This window comes from Pteropus medius, unplaced genomic scaffold (genome assembly GCF_902729225.1).
Source record: "Pteropus medius unplaced genomic scaffold, Ma_sr-lr_union100, whole genome shotgun sequence".
NCBI classification, from domain to species: domain Eukaryota; kingdom Metazoa; phylum Chordata; class Mammalia; order Chiroptera; family Pteropodidae; genus Pteropus; species Pteropus medius.
Window position 1 is genome coordinate 6,545,422 of NW_024348533.1, and position 27,982 is coordinate 6,573,403.

At 58.9% G+C, this 27,982-nt stretch overlaps 4 protein-coding genes across 12 annotated transcripts; 2 read left to right on the forward strand and 2 right to left on the reverse strand.

Moving 5' to 3' along the window:
* Positions 1-522: 522 nt before the first annotated feature.
* On the reverse strand, positions 523-3,378 carry CUNH1orf35 (chromosome unknown C1orf35 homolog). Its single transcript, XM_039880303.1, has 8 exons — positions 3,184-3,378; positions 2,911-3,061; positions 2,754-2,799; positions 2,583-2,665; positions 2,340-2,412; positions 2,073-2,152; positions 1,356-1,478; positions 523-1,259 (listed from the first exon to the last, which is right to left on the reverse strand). Exons 1-8 carry the CDS (start codon positions 3,275-3,277, stop codon positions 1,184-1,186), a joined length of 726 nt encoding a protein of 241 aa, XP_039736237.1. The 5' UTR covers positions 3,278-3,378; the 3' UTR covers positions 523-1,183.
* Positions 3,379-5,438: 2,060 nt separating this feature from the next.
* Positions 5,439-8,590, reverse strand: MRPL55 (mitochondrial ribosomal protein L55). Of its 4 annotated transcripts, none has more exons than XM_039880304.1 (4): positions 8,318-8,590; positions 7,609-7,700; positions 5,939-6,140; positions 5,439-5,668 (listed from the first exon to the last, which is right to left on the reverse strand). In XM_039880304.1, exons 1-4 carry the CDS (start codon positions 8,570-8,572, stop codon positions 5,519-5,521), a joined length of 699 nt encoding a protein of 232 aa, XP_039736238.1. In that variant the 5' UTR covers positions 8,573-8,590; the 3' UTR covers positions 5,439-5,518. The 4 variants fall into 4 exon arrangements, with proteins under 4 accessions (XP_039736238.1, XP_039736239.1, XP_039736240.1 ...); XM_039880305.1 differs by having other exon boundaries at positions 7,609-7,697; positions 8,318-8,589; XM_039880306.1 differs by having other exon boundaries at positions 7,609-7,697; positions 8,437-8,568.
* A 68-nt stretch (positions 8,591-8,658) lies between these two features.
* On the forward strand, positions 8,659-16,542 carry GUK1 (guanylate kinase 1). Of its 6 annotated transcripts, none has more exons than XM_039880310.1 (10): positions 8,726-8,816; positions 8,971-9,067; positions 9,171-9,351; positions 13,791-13,904; positions 14,139-14,180; positions 14,763-14,859; positions 15,612-15,750; positions 15,865-15,949; positions 16,102-16,187; positions 16,313-16,542. In XM_039880310.1, exons 3-10 carry the CDS (start codon positions 9,306-9,308, stop codon positions 16,346-16,348), a joined length of 645 nt encoding a protein of 214 aa, XP_039736244.1. In that variant the 5' UTR covers positions 8,726-8,816; positions 8,971-9,067; positions 9,171-9,305; the 3' UTR covers positions 16,349-16,542. The 6 variants fall into 6 exon arrangements, with proteins under 6 accessions (XP_039736242.1, XP_039736246.1, XP_039736247.1 ...); XM_039880311.1 differs by having other exon boundaries at positions 9,200-9,351; XM_039880312.1 differs by lacking the exon at positions 8,971-9,067 and having other exon boundaries at positions 8,678-8,816.
* A 144-nt stretch (positions 16,543-16,686) lies between these two features.
* Positions 16,687-26,761, forward strand: GJC2 (gap junction protein gamma 2). Its single transcript, XM_039880302.1, has one exon. It carries the CDS (start codon positions 24,703-24,705, stop codon positions 25,972-25,974), a length of 1,272 nt encoding a protein of 423 aa, XP_039736236.1. The 5' UTR covers positions 16,687-24,702; the 3' UTR covers positions 25,975-26,761.
* Positions 26,762-27,982: the final 1,221 nt, after the last annotated feature.

Genomic DNA, 27,982 nt, shown 5'->3' on the forward strand with positions numbered 1-27,982 from the left:
CTCTTCCCTGGGCCAGTCCTCCCCTTTGCCCTCACTGTGGCAGTTGAGGGTCCCACTGCCCTTAGTGGCCCTCCTTGGTCTCTTCCTGCTGGTAGTCCAGCCCCTAGTCCTGGTCCAGTCTTGGCAGTGCCAAGCTTTGAGGACCAGCAGGGTCCTCATGTAGGTTGTGCCCGAAACACCAAGGCCTAGAGTTGTTTGTGGAGGTTCCTGGGGAGAGATGGGAACCCCTCCCTCCAGCATGTTGCTGCTTCAGAAGCCTCTGCTGTTGTACACACCCATGCCCATTTGTGTGCTGTGGGCCCCCTACCTGCTTCTTGGAGGCCATCCCTCTGACCTGGCCCTTCTGGGCACCCCTGCCCCCCACAAGGTCCTGGTGTCCTTCCCCCTCGAGGCATCCAGCCCTATGTGCCCTGCCTGGCCTGAGATAAGTCTTAACAGATTGAGAACCAGGGCTGGGGCTCTGAAGAAAAACATTTTTAGTTTCATTTCTTTAAAATCAGCAAAATTTTATAATGATCCAGCCTGGGTTTAAGTTTTCATTTATTCTGTGGAAAGAGGGGTGAATGGCACACTTCCATCCCACGTGCGAAGAGCAGAACAGATTCAGCAGGCAAATAGGGAAGCATGAGAGTCAGGCAAGAAGTCCTTAGGGAATAAGGGTGTTTCCCAATACAAGTCTGCCCTCACCCACCAACTATAAACACCCAGTCTGGCTGCCTCTCCCCCTGCACTTGCCCACCTAGGATGGGCCCATATGAAGCCCAGCACTTCTGGTTCCTCTCTGCCCTCCCTACTGGCTGCCAAGACAGTCTCCTTCCCAGTGGGGTCTTAGATGATCTTGCTGGAACCACATTTTCACACATCACTTACAATTGAAGCACATGACAATCTCTTTAATATGAGATGCTTTCCAGTTAAAATAAGTTTACTTAAGTACAAAGAGTGAGTCAATACAAGTAGCAGTACTTGATCACAGCTAAGCCTCTTGGGGCCTAGGGCAGCTGGATCTGGGCAAGTGTGGCCTTCCCTGGTGGGCCTGGAGCCATCTGGGGGTAAGGCCTTAACCAGATACCTTGTAGGGCTTGCTGCCCTACAGCTCCCTAGGCCTAGCAGGGCACTTGCTCAAAAGCTTCACTGAGGGTAGGGTCTGGATGAAGTGGGCAGAGTCCCAGTGGGCTGGGCCTTAGTCACTGTTGTGCCCTCGCCTCCTCTTGCAGCAGGGTGAGGCAGAGTCAGAGTCGTGCCTGCAGTAGTGGGCCCTATGGAGACCAGGGGATGCTTGGTGTGAGGGGCTGCCCACCACCTGGCCCAATCCCCCACCCCAGAGCTGCCACTATACCTACTGCTGTACCTACCGGGTATGAGCTGGGGACACTGAAGAGGTTGATGACCCCATCCTGTGCTCCTTTTCTCTCTTTTCTTTCTTGTGCTTCTTCTTCTTTTTCTTCTCTTTCCTACTCTTCTTGTGGCTCTCAGGGCTGTGAAGGGGGTACAGAATACCAGAAGCTGCTGGACTATGGGAGTCTCACAGGAGGCAGGGCCCACAGGTTCATACAAGCCACCAGTAGCTACTGGCCTTAACCAGATACATTGCCGGCTTGCTGCCCTACAGCTCCCTAGGCCTAGCAGGGCCCTATTTCAATCTCAGGACATTGCGTGAAGTTCCTCAGTATCACACATGACCAGTGGCTAGCATGGTGGGCAGCACCAATAGCCTTCCCATCCAGGCAGAAAATTCATGGGACCTTCTCATGGCCCCTGCCAACACCCTCCCACCAGATGGCATGCCCTCCTGCACCCCACAACCACAGGGCCTCCAGAGTGGGTACTGCACTGCACACTGCTCTGGGGAGGGCTCATGCAGGTGGCCCCTGCACCTGGTAGGTGACACCATGAGGCTGTCTAACCTCGCTGGGCACCAGCGGGCAGTCCTGGGACTGTGACTGCCCTGTTCTCAAAACCTCGAAAGGCCTCCACAGAAGGAAAAGGGGTCTGAAACTGGGAATGGTGCTGACCCAAGAGAGACAGCCAGCTTGCAGAGAACCCCGAGTCTTGGGTTCCGGCGCCCTTACCCCGGCTCTGCCTTCTCCTCAGGCCGAGGCTTCTTCCGAGTAGGGGAGGCTCCTGAGCGACTGCTCTCCACGCGGTGGTGCTGCCAAAAGAGCCACTCTTGGGGGTATACAGGGTGCCCTGACGTGTTGATGGAGAGAACCAGCCCCCATTTCCCAGGCCAAGAAGCTGGAAGGGTCCCCAGGGGAGACAAGGGAGACTGCCCGGCCTCAATAGAAAGAGAAACCCAGATCTCGCCGTGAGATCCTGAGACATTTCGGGGCGATTACCGTGAACACCGAGAGCCCCAGCTTAGCCGCCTCCTTGTCTTCTCTGGACAATACCACTCGGCCTGCGGAGCCACTGCATGGACAGGGGTGAGACACCCCCCACAGTGAAACAACCCCCTGCCCGCCCCAGGCCTCCCTTACGGGTAACTGATTTCCACCTGGGCAGCTGACAGGGCTGAGTCCCTAAAAGCTGCACGCTGGCGTTTTCGGAGACCCCGCCTCGGGAGGACCCCCGCCCCGCACCTGGAGCTCCCGAGGCCTAAGAGCCGGTCCACTCCCTTCTCCTCGGGGTCACCTCCTTCCCGCTTGCAGACTTCCACAAAATCCTGTGGGAGGGAGGACGGGCAAACACTCGCGGCGGTGCGGGGTCAGCCCTCTTCCACGCCCGCCCCCAGGGAGCTGCCCCTCCCTCACCTCCTTGCTCAGGCCGGTGGGCTGCTTCTTCACGTTCTTGTAGCCTCTGCGGAGCCGCGCGCGAGTGTCAAGGGCGCCGGGCCTCGCCCTGGCCCCACTCCTGCCATCCCCGCTGTGTCCCCGCCTCCCACAGGGCCCCCGTCCCCTTTGCACTCACAGCGCCGCCATAAGCGCCTCCTGCTCCGCCTGCCTCACCGCCGCCAGCTCCTGCTCCCGGCTCAGCCCCGCGCCGTCTGCCCGGCCCTTGGCATACCAGGTGAGGTCGCGGCCCTTCTGCCAGCGGCCCACCGGGGCCATCAACGAGTTACCTGCGGGGACAGAGGTCAGTTCTAGGCCCGCTGGTCGGCGCGTCCTCCGCATCCCCGAGACTTAGCTCCCGCGCCCCACGCACCCACACCCCCGCTTCCCGCACCCCCGACCCCGCGCTCACCCAGGTAGTTCTCCCTTTGCTTGTCAGTCTTCACATCCTCCCAGCTGAACTGGTCCTGTCCCCCGCGCACGCCGCCCCGGCTGGAGCCGAACATGGTGCGGAACCGCCCGGTACCCGCGAGCCTCCAGATTCCCCAGCTTCTTACCCGGCGGCTCCCGCTTCCGCGCCTGCGTCGCGCGCCGTAACGTCATGCCCGCGCCAACTCGCGTGTTGCCGAACGCGCCTGCGCACCGCCCCCCTGCCCGCCCGGCTCCGGGACGGCGCGGGCAAACAGCCGAAGCTGAAGCCGAGCGCCCCGCTGACACAGCTGTTATCGGGAGTCATTCTGTAATGACACCAGGATCCAGGGACAGCGCCCGAAAGTCACCGTCCGCGGTGTGCACCGAGTGCCGGAGAACAGTTGAGGAGACGAGTCTCTATCCGCACCGAGGTTCCCACTACAACATCCGTGGCTGTGAGAACCAGGAATCGGACACCGTGTGGGGACCCTGCTGTGGTCACAGGGCGTGAATGCGCGCTGCACAGTGCTTGGTCCGCAACGCCGGTAAGAACGAGCGCCCAGGCGCCGGCGGAGACTCCACAAGGACAAGTGTCACACTAAACTGCTGATGGTTCAGCGGGCTGGTCGTCGAACAAGTGCGTCCCGCCTGTCACCACCTTGGGTCACAGACCGAGTCGGTGACAATTATCTAATGAGTTCAAGGCCTACTCCATAGGGTGGCTGCAGACCTGGGACTTAAAACGGCATCCCCTGCGTTGTCCTTTGTACGAGTTATTTTACAGGATGCTGCCCTAGCGCGTACCCTGCTTACGTGGCCTGCCGGTACTCAGTGGGGAAGGCAAAGGAGAGGCCTCCTGACCCGCCTCCGCTGACACCCTCTCTTGTTTGGGGGTGGGGGGGGTTGGGGATTCCCACAGTAGGAATAAACATAACGGTATGAGCCTCGGCCCTGTCTTAGAATACTACTTTGACCCTCAGTTTCCTCACATGGGAGCTCCAGAGCTGCCCCTGCACCTGCTCAGGGGCCTCCAGCGTCAGACAGCAGATCCAAAGACACAGGTGTGCCCCTCCACATCTAATCAGACTTCCATGGGGGATGACAGTCTGATTGCCCACCTGCTTTCAACAATACCATTAGGTGGGTTTTGCCAGAACTCCCACTGGGGTGAGTCCTTTTAGTAGCTTCCCATCACTGACCCTGCCTTGTTCCTGGCACATATCCCCACTTTTGTGTGCAGTACTCAGCCTCTTCCCTGCACTGCACCCACCACCTCTACCCTCCTCTAAGGTCTGCCTTGCCATCTTCCACTGTCATGAATAACTTGGCCCTGAATAGCAAGTGCAGACACTGCTGTGGGCATCTCTCTGGAGGGAGCACGGAGCAGATGGAGGGGTAAGGGCTCCAAGGAGGCCAGAGGGCTGGCAGAGCCTGTGGGGCAGACTTCCCAGGAGCTGCATATGGCTGGCTGGGGCTGGCTTGCTCAGTGGACCAGTGGGGAGTGGACTGCAAGCTAGGATTCCAGGGTCGATGCTCAGCCCAGCATCCTTCTCTGTGAGCTGCCAACAGTGGCAAGGTCACTTCCCACATGCTTCTGCCTCCTCACTCATGCCTAGAATACCTCCCCACCATCACTATGGCAGCACTGAACCATGCATGGACCCTCAAGGTTTATGAGAAAGAACCAGACAGCCAAGGTTACATGATCAACCCCCCAAGACAGGATGAGGTGCCGAGCTGGGTCAGCTGCACATGGACAGGCTGGGAATTGCCCCCTCAGGTCCCGCAGGAAGCCTAGCCAGCATGAAACCCACTTCTAGAGCAGAAGGTGGCAGCTCACTGGGGAAAGCCAGCCTCGTCACTAAGACGCAAGAGGAGTCAGCAACTGGCCACTCCCTTGGCTCCTCTGACAGGGAGCACTTTCCCACTGCAAGCAAGCAAGCTAAAGGAGCCCCTGTAAGGCACAGGACAGGTGGGCTACAGGTCCAGCACAGATGTCTTCGGACCCAACCACTCCCCACACTAATGTGAGAGCTCCTGGTACAGAGGCACTGGCAGAGGGGGCTCCAGGGCCCAGATGGGTAGCTGGGTGATGGCAGGCACTTCCTGCAGTGGGAGGAGCACCCACAACATCAGTCATGTCCACAGTCCATGTGCCCTTTGAACCTCCTAAAACCATGTGACCCAACCCTAAGCCCTCCGGGGGGCTCAGCCAGAGACCCCGCTCTGGCCAGTACATGAGCAGGAAAGACAAGATGGATTTAAAATCCTGATGCTTGATTTAAAAACAAATGCCCCTCCCCCCAACATCTGAGGTCAGGGCAGTTTGGGGACAGTCACTTCTTGGCCCAAAACTGCTTGTACCGCTCCACGTCAAAGTCATCACCAAGCTCTGGCTCCTCCTTCTTGTCTCGGAACTGGGCCTCACGTTTGCGGAGCCGCGCCCGCCTCTCCTCTGGGGACAAGACATCCAGGTCCACCGGCATCTGTGGAGGGAGGGTGCGTACTCACTCAGTGGAAGGGACCAGGACCTTCTCCAAACCTCTGCTCCTCTAGCTCAAACTTCTACTCTTTAAAGAAACCTCTTCTGCTTGTTTGCCCAGGATGTGTATTTTTTACACATGGCCTGCTGCTGCTGTTGGACCTTAGTGCATGGAGTCAGCTCCATGACTTGCCCACCCTCCTCTCTCATCCAGCCACAATTCTGAGCCTATGAACAATTCTGGGGAACCTGCACCCCAGAGAGGGAAGCTTACCTCCAGCATCCGTCTGGGCTCCCGGTAGCGGATGTGGATGGTGGAGCCATCCTTCTTGACCAGGAGCACAGGATAGAGGCGTGCGTAGGCCTGTCTGTGCACACGTGTGAGCAAGGCTCTGCTGCTGTCAGCCCACCAGGAGGACATGTGTAGGTGGCAGCCCACGGGGGCTGCCCTCGTCACCACACGCTGCCGTAGAAGGCTGCAGACACACACGCACACACACACACACTGGTCAGCGGCAGGTGCTTGGAACAGCGTGCCCATGCAGCCCAGGCCAACCAGCTCCTACCGGTGCACAGTATCCCCAAGGTGTGGGACGTGGGCAGAGCAGCCCTTACCTCAGGTATGGGGAGAGGCCATAGTAGGTAAGTACATGTGCTTCCAGACAAAAGGACAGAAGGGTTAGGACAACAATCTCTAGATGTCTGGAGCCCTGGACATGAGCATGAAGCAGGAAGCTGCCTTTCAGGGGAATGCAGACCTGGTGCTGTGGACTGAATGTTTGTGTCCCAAAATCACATGTTGAAGCCCTAATGCCCAATAAGATGGCATCAGGAGCAGAGCCTTTGGGAGGTGATTAGGGTTAGATGAGGTCATGAGAGTGGGGCCCCCAAGGTAGGATGGGTGCCCTTAGAAGAAGAGACAGGAACTAGCTCTCTCCGCCCTGTGAGGACACAAGAAGAAGGCAGTTGTCTGTGAATCAGGAAGAGAGCTCCAGATCTGTGGGAGAGAAGCTGTCTGGTCTATGGTATTACTGGGGCAGCCTGAGCACACCAAGACCACTGGAAGCCACTCAGCTTCTGAACATGGTGGACACTCAGATTTGCACTCAACAGAGCACATGCTCTAAGGTGAAGGAAAGGGCGAGGCCCTGCCCCCCACCTGTCTCTCACCTACTTGGGGCCTTGCCCTGTGACCCCTAAAGTAATCTCCAACCACCTTTCATGCAAACTTGGATTGACCCACACCCTGTACTTCCCAGTGGACATCCAGGGCTGATGGCCTGGGGATAAAAACTGCATCTTATTTACTGTTAAGTCCCAGACCCCCTAGCTGAACATCTGGTAAATTTTGACCAAAGGAACCCAAGTCACTGCCTTCAGAAGTGCAAGACAGGAGAAAGGAGATAGTGGGTGTTCCCCAACTAGAACAGCAGTTCCCACGTGAACCTTTCCCAGGACAAGGGCTCTCCAGTGAATGCTGCAGCCAGAGTCTCTTCCTTATTTTCACACTGACTCAGACTGAGTGCCGCATTCCTCTTCCCAGGTTCCATAGAAACAACAGGAAACCTGCTCTCATTTCCTCTAGCAACACTGACTACACTGTGTTTCCCATTTGGGGAAGGCCAGGGGGCAAGGGGAACAGGCAGATGAGGAGGCAGTCCTGGTGGGAAGTCACAGCAGGAAGGCCGTGACTTTCCCCAGGGACTCAAGAGCTGGGCTGCAGGCTCTGAATAGGAAGGTGACTGCCACCACTGTCTGATGCTCGTTTACAAGTTGTTTCCATTCTTCCCTCGACAGCCTGTCAAGGCGTCCGTACACGTGTACTTATGTGTATTGTCTAGGTAAATACACTGGCTGGAGAAGCTTTTCTGAGGCTCCTAAGTTGGTGTTCCTTTGGGTGGCCGCATGATGGCATTCCCAAGGGGCCTGGAAGTTTTTGCTTACCCAAACAAGCTGCCCACGGCTGCCATTCCTCCTGAGGGCCCTGTGGCATGAAAAGGCCCAAAGGTCAAGTCACTGGCCGGGCGAGTGACCTGCTGGGCAAGGAAATCTTTTTAACAGGCAGGCTTTTCCATTTAATTGATCCTCGCCAAATCGCATGCAGGAAGAAAGCCACAGACCCAAACATGTCTCTGAACAAGTATGTTATCACTGGGTCACTTGCCAGTCCCTCCATAACCTATCCAGCTCTCAGCCCTGACCTGGCATTAGAACCACCTGTGGAAGGTTTGTGAACACCAGAGGCCCAGGTTATACTCCCAAAGATCCTGACTCAGTAGGGCAGGGGCAGGGCCCGGGACCGAGCCCGGGCCCATTCGGGTGGGTGAGGGAGTCAGAAAGCTGCTCTGAGGATGGACTGCAACGTAAAAGGAGGTTAGCTCACACCTTGTTTTCCAAAGTCATGTGATTCTCACAAAATTCAGCGAGGTAAGGAGTACAAAAAGGGAGCCGAGGTTTAGAGCCACTCTTACTAAGCCTGGACCCCTGGGAAGCGTCAGGGCTGAGGTTTCCGCGGCGACAAGCCGGGAGATTCAAAACTAAATGTTTGATGTCTCAACATTCAGGCCCCAGGAAACAAGCCCTCCCAGCCGAGATGCACCGGGTTTGCCTCGCTGTCCCCTGTCAGGGGAGGGCACCTGGAGGCCTCCCTCACCCTTAGGAGGTGACCCGATAGAAGAGAAATGCTGTAAACTTCCCGAGTGGATGCCGGCAGCGGGTCCCGGACCCTTCCTCGGGGAGTCTGTCCCCGCCCGCACGACGCGACCAACGTACCACCCTCACTGAGCTCCGGAGTGGCTCCGAGGACCCCCGGCGCGGCTGCACCCGCCGGGCGGGAAAGGGAGTGCCCGGAGCCACACTCACGGTCACCGCGAACTTCTCGCCCGGCCCTCCTGCGGCGCAACGTCATCCGCGAGCGCCACGTCGCGCGGCTCTCACTAACACCCCTGAGGGGCGGGCCCGGCGCGGCGCCGTGACGTAAGTGTCTGCTGGCGCAGGCGGCCGGCGCGGCGCTGACGTAGGCCCCACGGGTGGAAGCGGCCCGACGCGCTCCTGTGACGTACGTCCCCAAGGGTGGCGGTGGTGGCCTCTCATGCTGCGGCGCCCGCTGGCCGGGCTGGCGGCGGCCGCCCTGGGCCGCGCCCCCTCGGACGGTGAGTGGTGGCCTGTCCGCGAGGGGCGAAGCGTCTGGGTCCGCGCAGGTCCCGGGGGGCCGTCCCGGGGGCCGCCGCGGCCCCGCGCGTATAAGCAAGCATTCGCATTCAGTCTTCTTCCTGCACCCGGGACGCCGCTTCCCGCGTGCCTCAGGTTACGTCAGGGGTTCCTAGGACTGGCTCGTCGCCGGGTCCCAGCGAGCAAGACAGAGGATACGAGGACAGACAGGGTAGCGCGTTTTTTCATGCAGGTGAATTGACTTCATTTAAAGGGCCGCACTACGTTTTGAAGTTGTGTTCTATGTGTTTGGGTGTTTTTGTGTTAAAGTTGCTTCTGGTGGCTGTTTTTCTTAGGCACATTAAAAGCTGGTTCCCTGTGTCAGTTCTCAAAACGTAGGAGGAAATTCTGTCACTAGAAGCTCCAGACAGTTTGTAAAAACCCCTGCAGCCTGAGGACTTCATGCTGGATGCCATTGTGGACCCTGAAGGATGCGGAGGGGCAGAAAGGGGAAGCAGCCTGACACTCCTCCCCAAGGTGGGCCACACAGCAGAGCCGAAAACCCTGGGAGATGAGGGTTCCGAAGGACATTACTGGCCGCCTGGGGAGCTCGTATAGCAGAGTCCTAGCCACCTTGTAGTAACGTAGTGTCTTTCCCGAGCTCAAAGGAAACCCTCCTGGTGGTCCTGGGCACGTGGAGCTGACTGCTCTGAGGGCCCTTAGGACTGCAGGTTCCTGGCCTGCTTCACAGTTTTAGATTCAGATTCTGCGCCCAAGAGCAGATCCCTGGGGGCAAGACTTCCTGACTCATGGGTGTGGTAAATTGAGGTTCAGCTTCCCTCAGTTTCCGAGATCTCAGATTTCGATTGCTGGAACTGCCCAATGTCTAAGAATGTGGTTCTTAGACATTCTTCTAGGAGCAGAGAGGTAGTGAGCCTAGTTCATCCATGTGCTGGTTTGGGGAGGAGCAGTGAAGCATGTCACATCATCCGTCATCACTGTTGGCTTTCACTGGGAAGAGGGAAACTAAACTGAGGTGACAGCTGCTTAGTGTGGGATGGGACCCACAGGACAGGAAGGGGGGGGCCAAGACTTGACCTTTGCAGTCAGCCTCACCTGAGTCCCCCAGGCGGCATGGCTACCCAAATGTGGGCTTTTCTGGACTTTTCTGTCACTCTTAGACTTTCCAGGCTATGACTTATGAGGAACTTGAGAAAACGTTCCCATTCCCTGCACCCCAGGGAAGATTTTCAGGTGGGTGGGGATTTCCTGTCTTAACCACTGACAAGCTAAATTTCCTGCCAGGTGAGTCCCCACCCTACCTCTGCTAATAACTCCACACACCTGCCTGCAACACCAAGCCCGCTCACACCCAGGTCAGTGCCACACCTGTGACAGGTGCAGCGTGCCTGGGCTTTGTTGAGTTCGATTTCAGACCTGGCCCTTGACTTTTGGCTCAGAAGGGTGATATCAGCAGTTTCCTTGAGGAGCAGATTCCAGAAGTTCTAGCAGTGCACTCAGTATGTACCTTTCTCTTAAGCCACACCCAAATTCTTTTTTTCTAACACCTAAATGGTATATTTCCATCTTTTGTGGCATATTTAGCATATTCGAAAAAACATGCTCAGAGCAGCAGAAATGAAGGGGGTGTTGTGACTTGGTTGGGAGTGGGAAGAGGTGACTCCAGCCCATGAGAAGCAAAGGTTAGTAACAGGGGTGAACAGCTGGGAACACTGGCGTGGGGGCAGGCGCTCCTGTAGTCAGCTCCAGGTCTCCCCTGGTCCCCTGTTGACCCTGCCAGTGCAGGTCTCAGTTTCACCTTTGTAAGGCTGAGACTGACCCCCGGAGGGCCTGGGCTCCTTTTGCTTCATAGCTCTTTTCCTAGGAGCCAAAACTTCTGTGCCTCCTCTGCCTTCTACCCGTGAGGCAAAATTAGGATCTGGTGCAGGACAATCCTGGTCCTTCTTTATGCAAAGAGACTCGGATGTGCCGTGCCAGCACCAGGACAGGCCCAAGTCCTGCACTGTGTGGTTCTTGCCCATGTTTTTGAAAGCCCAGCTTTCTCAGGATAGGAATGGTCCAGCCCCACTCTGGGAAGTGAGAAGGCCACTTTGTGGCTGTCCCAGTTCAAGCCGATTCCCAAAGGCCAAATGGTTTGTCAGGGCTACTTGGTCAGGACATGTTCCACATGCAGAGCCCTGAGGCTAAGGCCAGGCTGGTTCTCCTGCCCCACATGGCCTCTTTGGGGGATGGGGCATGACCTGCTGTCCTTAGGCAGATCTCTTCCCACCTTGTGGCTAGTGGTTTAAAAGAGGACTGCTAGGACTTGACCTTTCCTCCCTGTGTTCTCAGGTATCACACCTCATCCTGGTGTCTTGTGGAGAAATTGGGAGGGAAGTGGGGTGGTGACAGTGCCCAGCCCTCGGGAGAGGATGGGCCACAGGAGGAAGCCAGAAAGAGGGGGTTCTACCTCATGCTTCTGGAGAAGAGCCACCTGGCCGCGTAGGACGCTTCTCAGGTGTGCTTCCAGTGGAGAGCATTCTGGAACACACGGGCTTGCATTCTGGGTCCTTATTGCGGTCCCCTGTACTTTCCTGTTTCTTGCTGTCCAGCTGGAGTTTGGGATTGTGAGGTCGTTGGGGAGTAGAGGACACAGACTGCCCTGAATGGAGGGCTCTATCTTCCCAAGAGATGACCCCTCTGACGTGTGCATTTCAGTTAACCAGTTCTGCAAGCACCAGAGTGCTTGATCACTGGGCCCCGAAGCCTAGAGCACTGTCTTACACTAGGTGTACTGTGGATGGTGGCTATAGTGATCACTCTGTCACAGCAATCACCGAACAGAGTCCCATCTCCAGCAGCTCAGCGGCAGGCTGGGTGTGACCATGGGTTGTGGGGTGCTAGGGCAGGGCACCACCTTTGGCAGGCACAGGCTAGAGCAGAATGTCTATGAGGGGCTTCTGTGCAGGCAGGAGGGATGGGCCACCCTCCCTTCCTTGTGCCTCTTGTCCCCCAGAGGGTGCCTCCTAACATCCCTGATGGAGGTGGAGAGACCTTGGGTTCTCCCCTCCCTGGAGGTGGATACCCCAAGTTGGGTGCTAGGGGCCCCAGCACCCACTGAGTTGAGGGTTTGCTGCTATGATCAAGGCTCAAGCAGGCCTCCTGGTCCATTGCTGCGGCTGTCACTGTGTGTTCCCTTACCCTGGAAGAACTCACATTCCTGTGGCAGCAAAACACCATCAGGTTCAGGGGGTCTAGGCCACTGGACAACCACAGCTGCCTGGCCCGAGGGGCAGGGACTCAACACTGTCCAGAGGCTAGGCAGTGTGGTGGGGCAAACCCCAGCCTCCTTAGTCCCCCTTGGGACTTGGTGGTGCCCAGCCTCTCCTCTTCCATTCTGTGTCCCTCCCTCCACTCCCCTCTTCAGTTACTCAGTGCCTAGGAAGTCCAGATAAACCCAGGAGACTGGGTTGGGCTACCCACAGGACATCTGTCTTGTAAAGGATGGGGCTTTGTGAAGGGTGCCAGTGAGGGAGAGATGACACTTCTCATGCACCGCGCCTCTGGGGGACAGGGCTGTGGGGACAGCTGGCAGTGGCCATGAGCTTGGAGCCAGGCACATGTGAGTGCAGGCATGCAGGTGGCATGTGTGGTGGCACGTGTGTTTGGGTGGGAAAGCTCGGACACCAGAGAGGAGCTGGGAGTCTAGCGGGATCATCATTAGAAACAAGGTACTCTTGTAACAGGAAACTCGCAAGAGACTGAGGAGCTAAGAGTTGGTCACATGGAGATGACACTCACTGTGTTGATGGGTTCTTCTAGGTCCCTTCCTCCTCCTGTATCTGTCTCCCACCTCCTTCTCTGCACATGTGTGGAGTGCGATGGCCCCAGAATAGCCATGCTTTAGCAAGATTACCCACTTGGCCTATATTGCAGATTAAGAAAGCACTGCCCACGGGGTGGGGGCAGGGGGGGGCCTGCTAGAGAGCTGCCCTGGGTTGGGTGTCCTCGGGCCAAGTGGCTTATCCCTCCAGGTCCTCACTGGTGGTCTGCTGGCCATTGACTGTGCCTTGGGGGCCTTCACACCTTACCAGAGGGCCCCCAGGGAGCCCTGCAGGGGCAGGCTGGCGTAAGGAGCTGTTCCAGTTCCCACTTGCCCTCCGGGGGTCTCCATCTGGAGCAGGGTGCACCTGCACGTGGCCTTCCTGCCATCACGCTTGTGGCTGGGAAGGCAGGCTGCCTCTCAAGGGCCAGGAGCAGCCTTCTCTCCAGTACAGAGCAGGTGGGGCTGACTGCCTTGGGAGGGTTTTAGTGCTAAGAGGCAGGAGGAGGCTGGGATTATCAACCCCTCCCAGCTCATCCAGAGCAGCCCAGGCTGACCACGGCTGCAGCACCCCACTCAGGAGGTGCGTCCTGCCCTGGGGAGGGAGACTGGGGGTGTCAGGCAGGCACAGAGCTGACTGGACCCATGCCCCTCAAAGTCCCTCTCCTCCCATTCTCACCTGGGGCAGGCATCTACGTCTCTTGCTGTGGGGCTGAGAGGAGGCCACTGCTGCCCTCCTGCTGGCTTCCCAGCAAGTATCAAAGGTTGGGGGAGGGAGGTCAGGAAGCTGTTGTCCCTCGGGATTGGCCCCTCACTTCCTGATGAAGGTTCCTGGAATAGGGCTTGGGTTCCACTGACCTTGACCATGGCTGCCTTTAGGGCATAGTGCCAGGAGACGCAGGGGTGGGGACCCAGACATGCTCCTCCCAGGAGCAGAAGTCCAGGCTCCCCAGGTGGGGTCAGAATAGACACCTGGAGAGGCCATGTGTTTGTGGTACTGAGTAGCCCACTCCTCGGGGAGGTGCAGCCAAGATTTGAGTACAGTCTTCAGTTCCGTCTGATTCCTGGGGAAAGTTGGGGTATGTGTGACTGCAGCCATCCCACCTACTGGAGTCCCTCAGGCCTGCTGATATGTGCCCCCACTCGCCCACAGGGATGTCAGGACCAAGGCCCGTCGTCTTGAGTGGACCATCAGGGGCTGGAAAGAGCACCCTGCTCAAGAGACTCCTGCAAGAGCACAGCAGCATCTTCGGATTCAGCGTGTCCCGTGAGGCTCTAGGGGATTGGGGGCCCTGCCAATCCCCCTGAAGCCCCCACACACATGGGGATGTGCCTACCCAGGAGCCCCCCTTCACACACAGGGGGCATGCCTATGCTGCTAAACCCCTGGAGCCTCCCACAGCCCCCACACACAGGCTAAGCTTGGCCCTTTGGAGAGGCCCTGGGGATGGGATGTGAGGGCTCTAGATATCCTAGGTGAGTCACAGGTGCTTGTTCCTAGACACCACGAGGGACCCGCGGCCTGGAGAGGAGAACGGCAAAGGTGAGCTGGCCCTGCCTCTTGGTGCCCCAGTACCGGCCTGGAGCTGCCCCCTGCCTGTTGGGGTATTGATGAGGCCTCAGTCTCCCCATCTGATGGGGATTCTCCTCCAGGGTGGGTGGATGGGCAAGTGCTGGCACCAGATGTCCATGTGAGATGCAGGTGGGGACCCTGATCCGAGCACCAGGCATCTGTGGGGTACTGCTCCCAGCGTGTGCACTGTTCTCCGCACGGCCTGTTGATAAAGTCACAGCCATGCACAGCATTTAGGGCTTTCTGACATCACAAGCATTCTCTGTAACCTTAATAGGGCATTTGTGCCTATCTGAGACAGGGCATCAAAGTTCCCCCAACCTCCCCTGTGGAATCCTGCAGTCTCCAGGCCCCCCTTGGTAAGGACAGTGTAAGAAGAGGCGTCTGTATGTCTGTCTCCTCAGACATCTCTCCCTGCCCAGTAGCCAGAATAGCTCTCACTGCAGATGGACAGATGGGCAGACAGGCCCAGGACAGAAGCTGGTTCTGTGTGGTCCCATGGACCCTGGTGGTCTGGGTATGGGCAGCCTTGACAGCTTCTGCTCCTTGCAGATTACTACTTTGTGACCAGGGAGGTGATGCAGCGGGACATTGCTGCCGGGGACTTTATTGAACATGCTGAGTTCTCTGGGAACCTATATGGGACCAGGTGAGCAGAGCTCAGGACCCTCCCTCCCACCTTCCTTCCAGCCTCCTGGGGATGTAGAATGGGCAGCTGGGACAGGGGCTTCGCCCTTTGGGCTGTCGAAATGAGGGACCCAGCCCCTCTAAGGGTTGAGATGGAGCGGCAGCCAGGGCTCTGGCCAGGCCACTGTGGGAACAGGGGGCCACTCCATGGGCTGGTATGCAATGAGGACCCAGGGGACCTGGGTCTCAGAGGTCTACAGGCTACACTGAGGCCCCCCTCCCTTCCAACCACTGGGGCCTCCTGGGAGGGTCCCAGGCCTAGCAGTAGCTGTACCCCTCACCCCACCCCCACACCCAGAGCAGTGTCATTGTATAGGCTGGCCAAGGCTTGCTGTGTGCAGCCTGTTCCCAAGCCCCCCACGGGACCATCACGTTCTACCCCAGGTGCAGCTGGGAAGGGCAGCCAAGCGAGCCCCTGAAATGGGGCGCTGGAGCTGCAGGAGCCAGGATCCCTGGGCCCAGCAGTGACAGCCAGGGCCCTCCTGCCCCTTCTCACTGTGACCCCCAGCCCAGCAGAGGGCCTGAGTACAAGAGTTGCTGGGGGAGTGCTTCCATAAAGGGGCACAGATGGGATCAGGGTGGGCCTTTGCAGGGCCCCTAGCCAGGCCCAGAGCAAGGGAGTGGGGAAAGCAGGAGCCCAGGGCCGAAGGTGGGGTTACTAAGGCCTGAGGAGCCCGGGCTGAGTGGCCGCCCCTCCCCTCTGGCCACCCCCAGCAAAGCGGCGGTTCGCGCTGTGCAGGCCATGAACCGCATCTGCGTGCTAGACGTGGACCTCCAGGGCGTGCGCAACATTAAGAAGACCGACCTGCAGCCCATCTACATCTTCGTGCAGCCGCCCTCCCTCGAAGTCCTGGTGGGGGCCTGGAGCCTGGGCAGGGGTGGGGCCGGGGCCGGGGCCAGCACCAGCCAGGCTGGGGCTGCTCTTCCATGGCTGCTCTGCGGGCTCTGACCCTCACATGCTCCTCAGGAACAGCGTCTGCGACAGCGCAACACAGAGACAGAGGAGAGCCTGGCCAAGCGCCTGGCCGCTGCCCGGGTAGACATGGAAAGCAGTGAGTGCCTAGCCAGTGTCCCCCACTGTCCCTTGTGGCAGACTGACTCACTCATTGGAGGGATAAAGTAGGGGCAGGGGCAGGAGCTGTCACCCATAGTTCCCCCACCCCTCACTGAGCCTCCACTGGCCCTGTGCCCCACTCACCCCCAGGCAAAGAGCCCGGCTTGTTTGACCTGGTCATCGTCAACGACAGCCTGGACAAGGCCTACTGGACCCTGAAGGAGGCACTCTCTGAGGTGGGCTCTCTGAGGTGGGCTGGGGTGGGGGGGCGGCTAGACTTCTGTCTCTCCTAGGAAAAGAGCCTGGGATGGGACATGTGGCCCAGGCCCTAGACAAGCCCCTCTATTTTTCTTTCCTGCAGGAAATCAAGAAGGCTCAAGGGACTGGCCTCTCCTGAGGAGGCTGCTAGCTGTGTCCTCCCTGGATAGGGCCCTGCATTCCCCCTGGTGGCCAGGGTGTTTATGAGAGGTGGCTCTACCTGCCTAGCTCGCTCCTTCCACCCATGCCCATTTCTTGGTGCCCCCTACTCAGTCGCCCTCTCCTGTGGGAGCTGGGCCGGTGTCCTAATAAAGAGCTGCTGGTTAGAGTGTCCTTGAGCCCGTGGATGGCCTCTCAGGCCCGGCACCCTCCATGCTGGACCCCGACCCTCCTGACAGTCCCACCCCTCAACAGCCAGCCCCAGGAAGGCAGAGAGCATCAGGTCCCATTCTAGTCTACTGCTCTGAGCTGCTGGCTAGTGAGGCTGCCCCCTAGCTGCACCCTATTCCCATGCTCCCCTCGCCTAATCCCCACCAAGGACACCAGGGTCCCCAGCTTCCCCACACTCCAACTCCATGTCAGGGGACCAGCTGGGGCTGCCTTCATTGGGGGTCCCCCAGGGCTGGGCTACTTCCTGGTGGGTGGGCTCCCTCCACCCCCAAGAGTGGGCAGGGCTCCTGGGGAGCATATGCCTCATACTGTCTCATCAAGGTAGCTTGAGGCTGAGGAGAGGAGGCCCTGGGCTCTCATCCTGCTTTAGCCATTCCTCATGGTCCCTGATCCAGACAAGGGATACCCAAGGGACAGATGCTACTGACCTGGGAGTAGGGTGAGACTTCAGGGACTAGACCCCTGCATCATTGGGGCCTGTATGTGCCATATGCTCCCAGCCTTATGCACAGCCAAGAGTCTAGCTGGCCCAATGGTCTGGGAGAGGCCAACGCAGGAAGGACACCCGGGGCCTCTTGTGGTTTCAGGATCCTAGAATCTGAGAAGGCACCTACCGTACTGCTCATTTGGGCCAGAGCAGCTGTGGTGGGCTGTGGTGTGGTGGTCCATGCCCAGGCCACACTCCTGTGATGGGACCAAGACACATAGTGGATGAAGACCCAGAGGCGGCAGGTAGCCCAGATGGAAATAGTTGGAGAGACTGGGCATCATCCAAAAGCCCAGATTCACAGATGAGGCCTGGCGGGAGCTGGGCCTGGGTGCGGGACAGTGGGCAAAGGCACTGGGCAGTGCTCCCAGGCCTTAGGGCAGGTGAGACAGGGCTGGGCTGCCTCCCAGCCCACTGTGCAGCCTGGGGGAGGCCCCTTCCCTTTCTTGGCCCTGTACAGCCCCATGGACAATTGAGGATTCAGACGCTGGGCCTTGAGGGGAACAATGGGGCCCTTGAAGGCCCTCCCTCTATATTGTGCTTGGTAGTGAGAGGTGGCCCTGGGTCGGGCCCTGGACTCTGCTGGGTAGACACCCTTGGAGGCCAGTGTCTTACCAGCCGGCAGGTGGAAGGGCTCAGAAGAACTTGCATTTTCTGGCTTGAGAAAGGTAGGCTGCTATCTGGGAAACCAGGTGTGGGCTGCCCTTTGGAGCAGAGCAGTGTTACCCTTCCCTTTAGGCCAGGTTCTCGGGTCGGGCTGGCTTCTCCTGAAATCTAGCCCCAGGAGATGACAGGTGCTGGGTCTGGCTGGGTGTCCCTCCATTCTAGGGGTCTGTCGCAGGCCTACCGTCTCTTAAACAGGTCCTGACCTGCAGAGTCTTCTAGGACAATGAGACCTGAAAGTAGGGGAATGTAGAGCTATTGGGACTGTTCAGGCCAGCTGGTGAGCAGGGAAGGAAGGAGTATGTGCCCAGCACCTCCCCCAGCAGCTAGGGCCCCTCAGGCTGTGCAAGACTGTCCAGCCCACATTAGTCAGGCAGCTACAGTGTGTCCAGAGGCTGGGGCCTTGGGCCATTTAGGCCTAAGGGGAATTTCAGAGCCCCACCTCTATACACGGCAGATGAACCAGAGTGGGCCCACCTGCCTTTCCTCTGCACTGCTGACCCAGCTTCAGCCAGCCTCGGCGTGACCTGGGGCTTCCAGTCCTTAAGACCTCACAAGTACCTGCTGGGTCCCAGATCCTCAGGTCTCGCCCCCAGGGCCAGCAGAGAGCAGAATAGACCCTTGTCCTCCAGGAGGGCCCCCCAATATGCCGCAGACATGGTGAGTGACTTGTCTGGGGGGACAAGGATGAGGAATGGAAGTAGGCAGGGGGCCCTGCAAGTGGCCAGCAAGGCAAAGGGGCACTGGCACATCCAAGAGTGACCAGGGCTGCTGCACTGGTGAGGGCTGTGCCTGCCCGAGGCGTATGGTGCACTGGGCTGTAGGGGGAGCAGATGGATGTGATGGGTGGGGAGACTGAAAGAAGGAGTGATGCCATACTGCCTGCTGAGAAACAGTGCTGGCTCTGGTGGCTTTACCCAAGGCAGTTTACAAGATGGGGATGGGGGTAGGGTGGGATTAAGGAGAGCTAGAGAGTATGGGCACCCTGCAGGGGTGGGGCTCCATGTCCTGCCCTGGGCCCACAGTGCCTGGAGAGGCCTGGAAGCAGCACCAGCATGGCTGCTTGAGCTGTTTGGACTGTGCCACGATGACTCACTCCCCAGGCCCGACCCTATTCTTCCTTCACCCTTTGGGGAGGAATGCCCCTCGCTTCCTGGTTTCAGGGTTCCAGCCACAGTGGAGAGGGGTCCCTGGGGGTCCCCTGGAGCCCAGCTATTTGCACCTCAGGTACAGCCATCCTCCCCAGAGCTCAGAAGTCTGTTCACCCCCTGCATTTGCTGAACACGCTGTGAGTGAGTGCTTCCCAGAAAGGAGTGTGAGTGCATGTGAGTGTGCACACCTGCAAATCAGAGTCCAGATGTGGGCAAGGCCAGCCCTGAGGACCCTGTGAGGATGAGAGCTTTGACCAAGAGCCCGGGCTCCCTGGGACCCAACCCTGTGGGGTATGTGACCCTCCTTAAGCTGCTGGGGGCAGGGAGGCTGTGATCTACGCAGGAGCTGCAGGTGCAGTTGATGTAGCAGAGGGTCCGCAGGCCTGGGGTTTGGGTCTTAGGCAGCTGAGGAGTCCAGGTGAAACATGACTGGGGCATCCAGTCTGGGGGGCCAGTGTCCTGGGGGAGGGATGAGGATAGAACCCATGGGACCACCACAGAGCTGACAAGGGAGAGACCTGGGGCTAGTGCTAAGGTTGGGTGGGGAGATGAGCATGCAGTACCAAGCCTGCATGAGGCCTGATCCCCTAGGGCCCCTCAGCAGGCAGGTGAGGCAGGTCCTGCACCCCAACTAAAGCCTCAGCCTAGCAGGACGGAGCTGCTGTGGGGTCCTTGTGGGTGCTCACAAGTAGACGAGGGCTGCCAGTGCCAGGCGCATGCAGGGGCCCTGCGTCCTCAGGGACTAAAAGAAGCTGCCTGAGACTCAGTTCCAGTGACCAAAGGTTCCCAGGGCAAGATCCCCAGGCACTATGGCCAACTGAGCACTGCAGCCCTACCCACAACCCCATCTCAGTGGAGGAAGTTCTGCCCATGGCCCTGAGCCACTGGGAGGAAGTCGGGCCAGGGATGGAAAGGAAATTGATGGCCAACCCCCGGTCTGCTGCACTGCTTGATGGCGCTGGGCCGGCCCTGGCCCTCAGCCCTGCCTGCCTCCTCAGCCTTTGTTCAGAACTTGGGGGGAGGGGTGGCTTGAATCAGGGAGAGCCCAGCTGCCCACCCTGGCAGAGACTACTCCTCTAGCCCTGGATGGGGGTGGCAGGCCAGTTCTTCCCACAGTGGGTCCTCCTGACACCCCCTGGAGCCATGGTGTCTGCCTGTCACCTTCCTCCCTGTCAGGTGCCTCCCTCTAGGCTCTTTGTGGAGGTGACCAGCTATCATGGGGTGCCCCTGTTTGTGCCCATTACTGGCCCAGCAGTCATCCTCCTTCCCCCAACCCCACATCCTTGCTGACCACTGCCAGGCGTGCCCCTCCCAGGTTCTTTCCGGCCAAACCTCACCCTGGATCCCTGAGTGGCCTTCGCCTACCCACGCTCTGACACATAGCTTGAGGGAGATTCTCTGTAAACAAAAGTCTCTGCAAACCCCCTGGGACTGGATCCCTGAAGGGTCAGCAACCCCACCCCCACCCGCCATAGGCCCAGCTGAGCCCCTGATGGCCACAGCCTCCCAGTAGCACTGACAGCAAAAGGGTCAGCCTGTTCTCTCACCTGCCCCCTGCCAGCCCAGGACAGGTTACCAAAGTCCCTACTCAGTGCTTGCAGCCACCAGACAAATAGATGCCTGGCAGGTGGGAAAGACAGGGAGAGGACCCTTCAAGAGATGGAGCAGGAACTATTTTAATTAAGGTTTTTCTTTCCAACTCTTGTGTACAGGGAAATTGTGGAGACCAGGGAGAGTTCCCATGTGATCCCCATGCCCATTACCCTGTGGCGCACTTGTCACAATCACTGCATCAATAAGGATGTGCTGTCAAAACTACAGCCCACACTTCCTACAGATTCCTGAATTTTCCCATGATCTTCGCTGCCCTTGGTGCTCCCCAACCCCACAGGGCCCCACGTGCAGTTCCCCGCTTCAGGGGCCCCTCAAACCCCTTGGGCTGAGGCCCTTGGCTTGGTCAATGGTCAGGGCTGAGGTTTGAGGGAAAGATGGCAGGGGCAGTACCTTTTCACATCATAACAAGGCCCATACTCTCAACCTGGCTTTTCACTGTGGGTGGGACCTGGCCTTGAGCTGAAATGACATTTGCAGATCCCACTCTTCTCTCTTTTGCTGCATGCTCTGTAAGGGGCTCTCTGGGCAGCTGCCCCCGAGGAATGGAGAGTTGGGCTCCCCTCCTGGAAGGCGCAGTGCTTGCAAACACCTTTTAGAATTTTCCTTTCCCTATTTAGTTATTGAATCATTTATATCAAATAAATGAGTGAGAACTCATTTATTTTAAACCTTGGTGATAATCTAAAACTCAATCCATATTACTACTTTATTTATTCTATTGCCCAAATTGGCCAGGCTTGGATACAGGGCGCTCCTTCGGTGAGCTCCTGCATTGCTTTGACACGCCCCATCAGTGTGTATGTGTGTGTGTGCACATTAGCAACTTCCTTAACCTCAGCCACCACCCAATGATCCAGATGGATTTCTTTTCCCCCCAAACTCCCTGCCCTGGAATCAGCCGGTCTTCTGAGCCCTGGTTCCTTAAGTGGGGAGTGGGATGGAGGTGTGTTCAGTGCTATGGGGTGTTTTTGATTTAGGTCCTTTCAGCTGACAGGCAAGGGAGTACAGAGCTGTGTGTATGCATGTATATATCTGTGACATTCTCTAGGAAACCATCTGTGCCTGTGTTAAGACAAACACAGGTTCAGACCCCTGTCTCCAACGCTAACTCTTGACTACATGGCACACTCCAGCCCTGCCTCTCACATACCTGTGGCCCATGCCAGGGCCCTCCCACTCCCCCAGTTCAGTCCAGTGCACCGGCAGAGGTGTGTGTAGGGGTGGGGGGGAGGGCTGTGCATGCGTGTGGGGTCAGCACGTGAAGCATGAAGCCGAGGCCATGGCAAGACGGCTTGGCCCATGCGGAGCAGAATGGGGCTACAGGGGTGTTTGGCATTTTACTCCACAGGCAGGGTGACCACAGAGGTTGGTCCATGGGCTTCCTCAGGCATCTGCAGAGCGACAACACAGGCCCCTGCGGGTGCATCCAAGCTGACAGCCCAAAGAGTGCGGGGCAGAGAGCCACCCAGATAGGCCCATCTGTGTTGGAAGCCATTCTGGAGGGAGGTATTTGGGACTGGTCCTCTGGAATTTTCAGTGCCTGCCAGTGCCTATGTGCCAGGTCAGGAGGCAGTGCCGGCAGAAGGTGTGGATTTGGGCAGCCCCCTCCATGGCACTGAGACCAGGGCAGGGGTCTTCCAGGCCAGAGGTAATCAGGGCCAGCTCCTTGACCATGGAGTAACCACACCCCAACTATGTATGCGTGACAGGTGCTGCATAATGGACCTGCACCCATCTGAAGAGCCAGAGCCTCTGCCCTGCCGTGAGGCTGCCCAAGCTCCTCCATGTCACTGGGGAAGGGAGAGAGGAGGTTTGCTCCCTCCCCCATCTTGCTGCCCAGGATGACCCCTCAGCTGACTACTCACAGGGCCACTCTCATCTGCCCTCTTCCCCGCAAGTCTGTTCTCTGGGGCCCTGACTGTACCTGCACAAGCCTCTCAGGGCAGAGCACTGTCCCTTATCCCCAGGGCAGGGGCCTACCTGTGGGAGCTACAGAGGTGATGTCAAGAGAATCCATCATATCTCCCAGGGTGGGGAGCAATGCCGCCTGGGAATTAGGGGCTGGTCTGCCTAAACCCTGAGACTAACCCCCAACATCTTGGGAAAGAAGGAAGAAGTGGGGCCTGCTCTGCCATACACTTCCTAGGTTCCTGCAGGAGGGGCGTGGGCCTCAGTCTCCTGTGATGTGGGACTGTGCATGTGTGACAGGCCCTACACATACATGTACACAGCATGTGGACCCGCACCCAGGTTACAAGTCCCTACTGCGACAGTGAAGGTGGTGGCCCTGGAGGGCTGGGCCTGTGCCAGTCAGTATCTGTGTCTGTGCGTGCACAAGTGTATGTGCACATGTGTGCATGTCTGTGTACACATGTGCCTGAGTGTTTGCATGTGTATGTGGTGACTGTGTACATGAGCATTTATAGGTGTGCAGGAGTGTGCATGTGTCTGTGTGCACAAGTGTATGTGCACATGTGAGTGTGCATGTCTGTGTACACGTGTCTGAGTGCATGTGTGTGTGGTGACTGTGTACATGAGCATTTATAGGTGTGCAGGAGTATGCATGTGTCTGTGAGTGCATTGTATACCAGCATGCATGTGTCTGAGTGCACATGTGAGGTAACTGCATGTACATGAGTATATCTGTTTATACATGTGCACACATGTGGGTGTGCATGTCTGTTTGCATACCTATATGCACATATGTCTGAGTGAATGTGTGGGTGTGCATCTGTTTGCCTCACACATGTGTAGCTGAGATGGGTCATGCACACAGATGTGAGGAAGTGAGGTCACTTCCCCAGGAACCCCCGCTGCCCCCTCTTCCTCCCCCCACCCAGGGGTGAGGCCCCAGCTGCATAAAGAGGGCCTGGAGCCCTGCCTGTCTCTGCTGCTCCATCCCATACCTGCCCACACTGCCTCCCAGGCCCAGTCCAGGAGGGAGGGGACCAGAGAGTCTGGCACTCAGGGGTCTCCTGCCCCAAACTATCCAGGTGCAGGTACTGGGCTTGACTGTGGTGGAAGGAGGGTGAGTGTTGGGAGGTACAGCCCCTCCCTGGAGGTGCAGGGGGCTGGTATTGTGTAGCTCTGCCTGCAGAGCCCCTTCTCCTGGGCACAGGGGCACATAGTGATCAGTTGGTCTGGAAAGGGCATTGGTCTGAGATGTGGTGAGTGGCCTGTGGCTATCTCTGAGTGTCACAGGTGCCTTTTGGTGACTGTGCCTTGCTGACAGTCCCCCTGGCCTCACCCTGCCCCCCAGCTGGGATTTCTCAGCTGTGACTGCAGAAGACACGAGGGTGCCCATGAAGGAGAAAAGCAGCCCAGAGGGTTGGGTGGCAGCTCCTGGTGCAGCTGGACCAGAGTGAGGGGAACGAAAGAGCCTGGGGGTCCTTTATAGAGAGGGAGGGATCAGAGCCCCTGTGCAGGGTGTGGAGGGGAGAGCAGTGCACTGGTGGGGACCCATAGGCCCTTAGGAATGGGGGCCGATGAGGAACTGGACTGGTTGAGGAGCTGGGGACTGGGAAGGCTGGAGTACACTCCCAGGCTGGGAACAGGACTCCATGAGACCCTCTCCAGGGACTTGGGTGCTCCTGGGGGCTGAGTGGGGTGAGAGCATGTGTGCATGAGGCCTGAAGCCATGCAGCCCCCAGATTCTCACTGGAGCTGGCCTGTTTACCCCTCAGCTGCAAAGTTGGCTCACCCAGTTGACCCCCTGTGGCTCTCAGGGCTTAGGGTGGGTTCCCAGAGGTGGGAGAGGGGTTCAGCTTGCACCGGGGCCAGGCTTTCCTTGGGAAGGGTTCTAGGGGAAGGCAGTAGGGGCTGGCTCCATTCCAGGCCACCAGGACCTGAGGTCAGGTTTGGGGGCTGCTGGGGTTGGGTGCTCAGCTGGAGCAAGGCAGCCTGTCATCCATCCTCCTGGGATCTGTCCTTCTCCTGCCCTGGCCCCACCTCTCCCTGTATGCACCAAGGTCAGAACTCAGAGTGGGAGCTGTGTTCCTGAAGGGGCTGTCCCTTCAGCTGAAGACAGTTCCTTTCTAGGGCCCCGGCTCCAGGTGCCACTACCTCTGCCACAGGAGCCTTCCTGGCTTTGGGTTGAGCTCAGTGTGGCCAGTATCGGCCTCCTCTACTCTCCCCCTCACCCTGGGTTAAGCTCTGCTGTGGCCTACAGGTCCCGCCCCCCCTGCCCCTATGACCAACATGAGCTGGAGCTTCCTGACGCGGCTGCTGGAGGAGATCCACCACCACTCCACGTTCGTGGGCAAGGTGTGGCTCACGGTGCTGGTGGTCTTCCGCATTGTGCTCACGGCCGTGGGAGGAGAGTCCATCTACTCTGACGAGCAGACCAAGTTCACGTGCAACACGCGGCAGCCGGGCTGCGACAATGTCTGCTACGATGCCTTCGCGCCCCTGTCCCATGTGCGCTTCTGGGTCTTCCAGATAGTGGTCATCTCCACGCCTTCCGTCATGTACCTCGGCTACGCTGTGCACCGCCTAGCCCGTGCTGCGCAGGAAGAGCGCCAGCGCGCCCCCCGCCGTTGCCCTGGGCCCCGCGCGCCCCTACCAATGCCTCCGCCGTCCCACCCCAGCTGGCCCGAGTCCGCCAACCTGGGCGAGGAGGAGCCCATGCTGGGCCTGGGCGAGGAGGACGAGGAGCAGGGGGCAACAGAGGGCCTGGGAGGGGAGAATGAAGCCGAGGACGCGGGTGTGGCCAAGGGCTCCGGTGGGGACGGCAAGGTGGTGGGGACTCCGGGCCCCAATGGGCCGCATGATGGGCGGCGGCGCATCCAGCGGGAAGGCCTGATGCGCGTGTACGTGGCCCAGCTGGTGGCGCGGGCCGCCTTCGAGGTGGCCTTTCTGGTGGGTCAGTACCTGCTGTACGGCTTTGAGGTGCCGCCCTTCTTTCCGTGCAGCCGTCAGCCCTGCCCACACGTGGTCGACTGCTTCGTGTCGCGGCCCACCGAGAAGACGGTCTTCCTGCTGGTCATGTATGTGGTCAGTTGCCTCTGTCTGCTGCTCAACCTCTGCGAGATGGCGCACCTGGGCTTGGGCAGCGCTCAGGACGCCGTGCGCGCCCGTCGCCCCGCGCCCCCCGCCCTCGCGCCGCGCCCGCCGCCCTGCCCACTGGCCGCCGCGCCTGCGGGTTTGGCCTGCCCGCCTGACTACAGCCTAGTGGTTCGCGCGGCGGAGCGTGCGCGCGCCCAAGACCAGGACCTGGCCAGCCTGGCGCTGCGGGCGCTGCGGGACGGGCACGCGCTTGGGGACCGCGACAGTCCGCCCTGCCCCAGCCTCCCCGAGGCCGTCCGGGGACCTCGGAGGGCCGGTGCGCCTGCTTCCGGGTCTGGCAGTGCCACGTCGGGGGGCACGGGAGGGGGCCAGGGTCGGCAGGGCGCCAAGCCCAGGGCAGGCTCTGAGAAGGGCAGTGCCAGCAGCAGGGAGGGGAAGACCACCGTGTGGATCTGAGTCCCCGCCCCCACTGCTCTTAGTCCTCTCCCGCCACCTTGAGCCGCCCTGGCCGGGGTGCTCAGACCTTCCCTAGGAGCTTCCTTGGGACCCAGTTGGCGCCTCAGGACAAGGGCTCCAGACAGAGTGCCCTTCTCCTCCCTGTTCCACTGCAGCAGCCCAGGTGTGACGCCCAGGAGTGTTTGGCTGGGGCGTTGGGCGTACAGCGCCCAACTCCCTGAAGCAGCAAATGGGGCTCCTTCCCTGGCTCCCTGACCCTCCAGCCCACGTGCTGGTTCCTGCAGAGTCGAAAGCAATCCCAGGTTTTCCTCCTACAGCAGAGGAAACCCAGGCAGGTCAGGTACAGGCCTTCTGCGCCCCGCCCTCGGCTGCGCCTCCTTCCGTCTCGGTCTTCTGCTCATCCTCCAGCCAGTGCGGGGAACCTGCATCTTTTTCCTGGTTTCCCGCCCAGACAGCCGAGCCGGCTGAGGCCCAGGAGTTTCGCAGCCACGCCCGCCTGAGTTTCGCGTGGCCTGACAGGGCCCCTTCCTCTGAGACAGACTTGGACTTCCCCAAAGACCTGGATCTGCCTTGCTGCTGAGACCAACAGGCTGGTAGCCAGGGGCTGCAGCTTCGGAGGTGATGGGAAAAGGCACTCTGGGCTCCTGCCCAGGGCCTCCCTGCCCTCGGGCCCCCTCCCTAATTCAGACATAGCGTCCCAAAGGCATAAAATAAAAAGCTAACTTTTGTTTACAACCCTATGTGTGCATATGTGGTCTGTGTGTGGATGCATGTGTGGTGTGTACAAGTGTGCATGCACCTGTATATGTGTGTGGTGTATACACACGTCTACATGTCCATCGCTGGCCTCTGAGGACACAGCTCTGCTCCAGGCTGGCTGGGAGAGCAGCTCGTCAGAGACACGTGGGTACAGCTCAGTGCCAGGCAGCAGGCGGGGAGGGCGCCAACAAGCACGAAGATGGTGAACAAGAGCAGGCCCTGCCCCCATGCTCAGAGCCGAGGTTGGCCTGTGGCTCAGGCTACAGAAGGGCACTGCTGTGTTAGGCCCCAGTATGATCTGGACAGTGGCCAGAGCCTGCAGTAATGGTTTTGGAGAGGGACACATGTGGGTACAGGAGGCACGGGTTGGGGAAGAGAAGCTGCTGCCAGCAAGGAATCACCTCCGTCTAGACTTCGGTGACCCTAGTTGTTTCCCAGCCTCCCTTAGGCCCAGGGCAGCTCCTGACAGCCTCTCGCAGCTGCAAATCCTCTCTTTGGTGTCTTGGGGCCAAGCCTGCCTCTGGTCCGATGCCATCAGCAAGCTGAGTTCCTCTTCTGTGCGGGGTCTGATTGGCTGAGCCCTGCTCCCAGGGGAGCCCCACCCCAGGAAGAGCTGAATGCAAGCCAGTCTGGATCTAGAGTAGGGGTGCACCACTCACCTCTCCACGAGAGAGAGGTCCATGGAATCAGCAGTCCCAGACTTGGGGCTGTGCTCCTGGTGGGATCATCACTAGGGAGGCTGGGTCCATGGGGTGGTGACCATGCTGTCCAGCCTTGCCTGGCCCCCATAGGTGTGACTGGGCACAGTGAGTGGCAGAACTGGCCACAGACACCTGCAAGGCACCCTGTGTGCCCCGCACCCTCTCCATGTCCCATGTCAGCCTCCTGCAGCTGGCTTTCTTTTCAGTGGAGCCCCTGGAGGACCTCAGGGCCTCAGGGAGACAGATGGGCATCTGGGTGGGGAACAGTGGAACACAAAGTTTATAATAGTCCTAGTGGCTGCAGAGGGCCAGTGAGGAAGGCAGGCGCACATCCCAGCAAATCTGGGAGGCTGGCCTGGATCCTGAAAGTCAGCACTCGGGCATCTGACAGTAACAGGATCCCATGGGGGGAGAGTGGGGAGGAGGGGCTCCAGCATCCCAGCATCCATCTGAAAAGGAGCCATGAAGCCAGCCAACAGGGGAGGTGCTTGGTTAAGAACATTCTGGATTCGAACATTCCAAACAGGATGTCCACACATTGGTCTTCT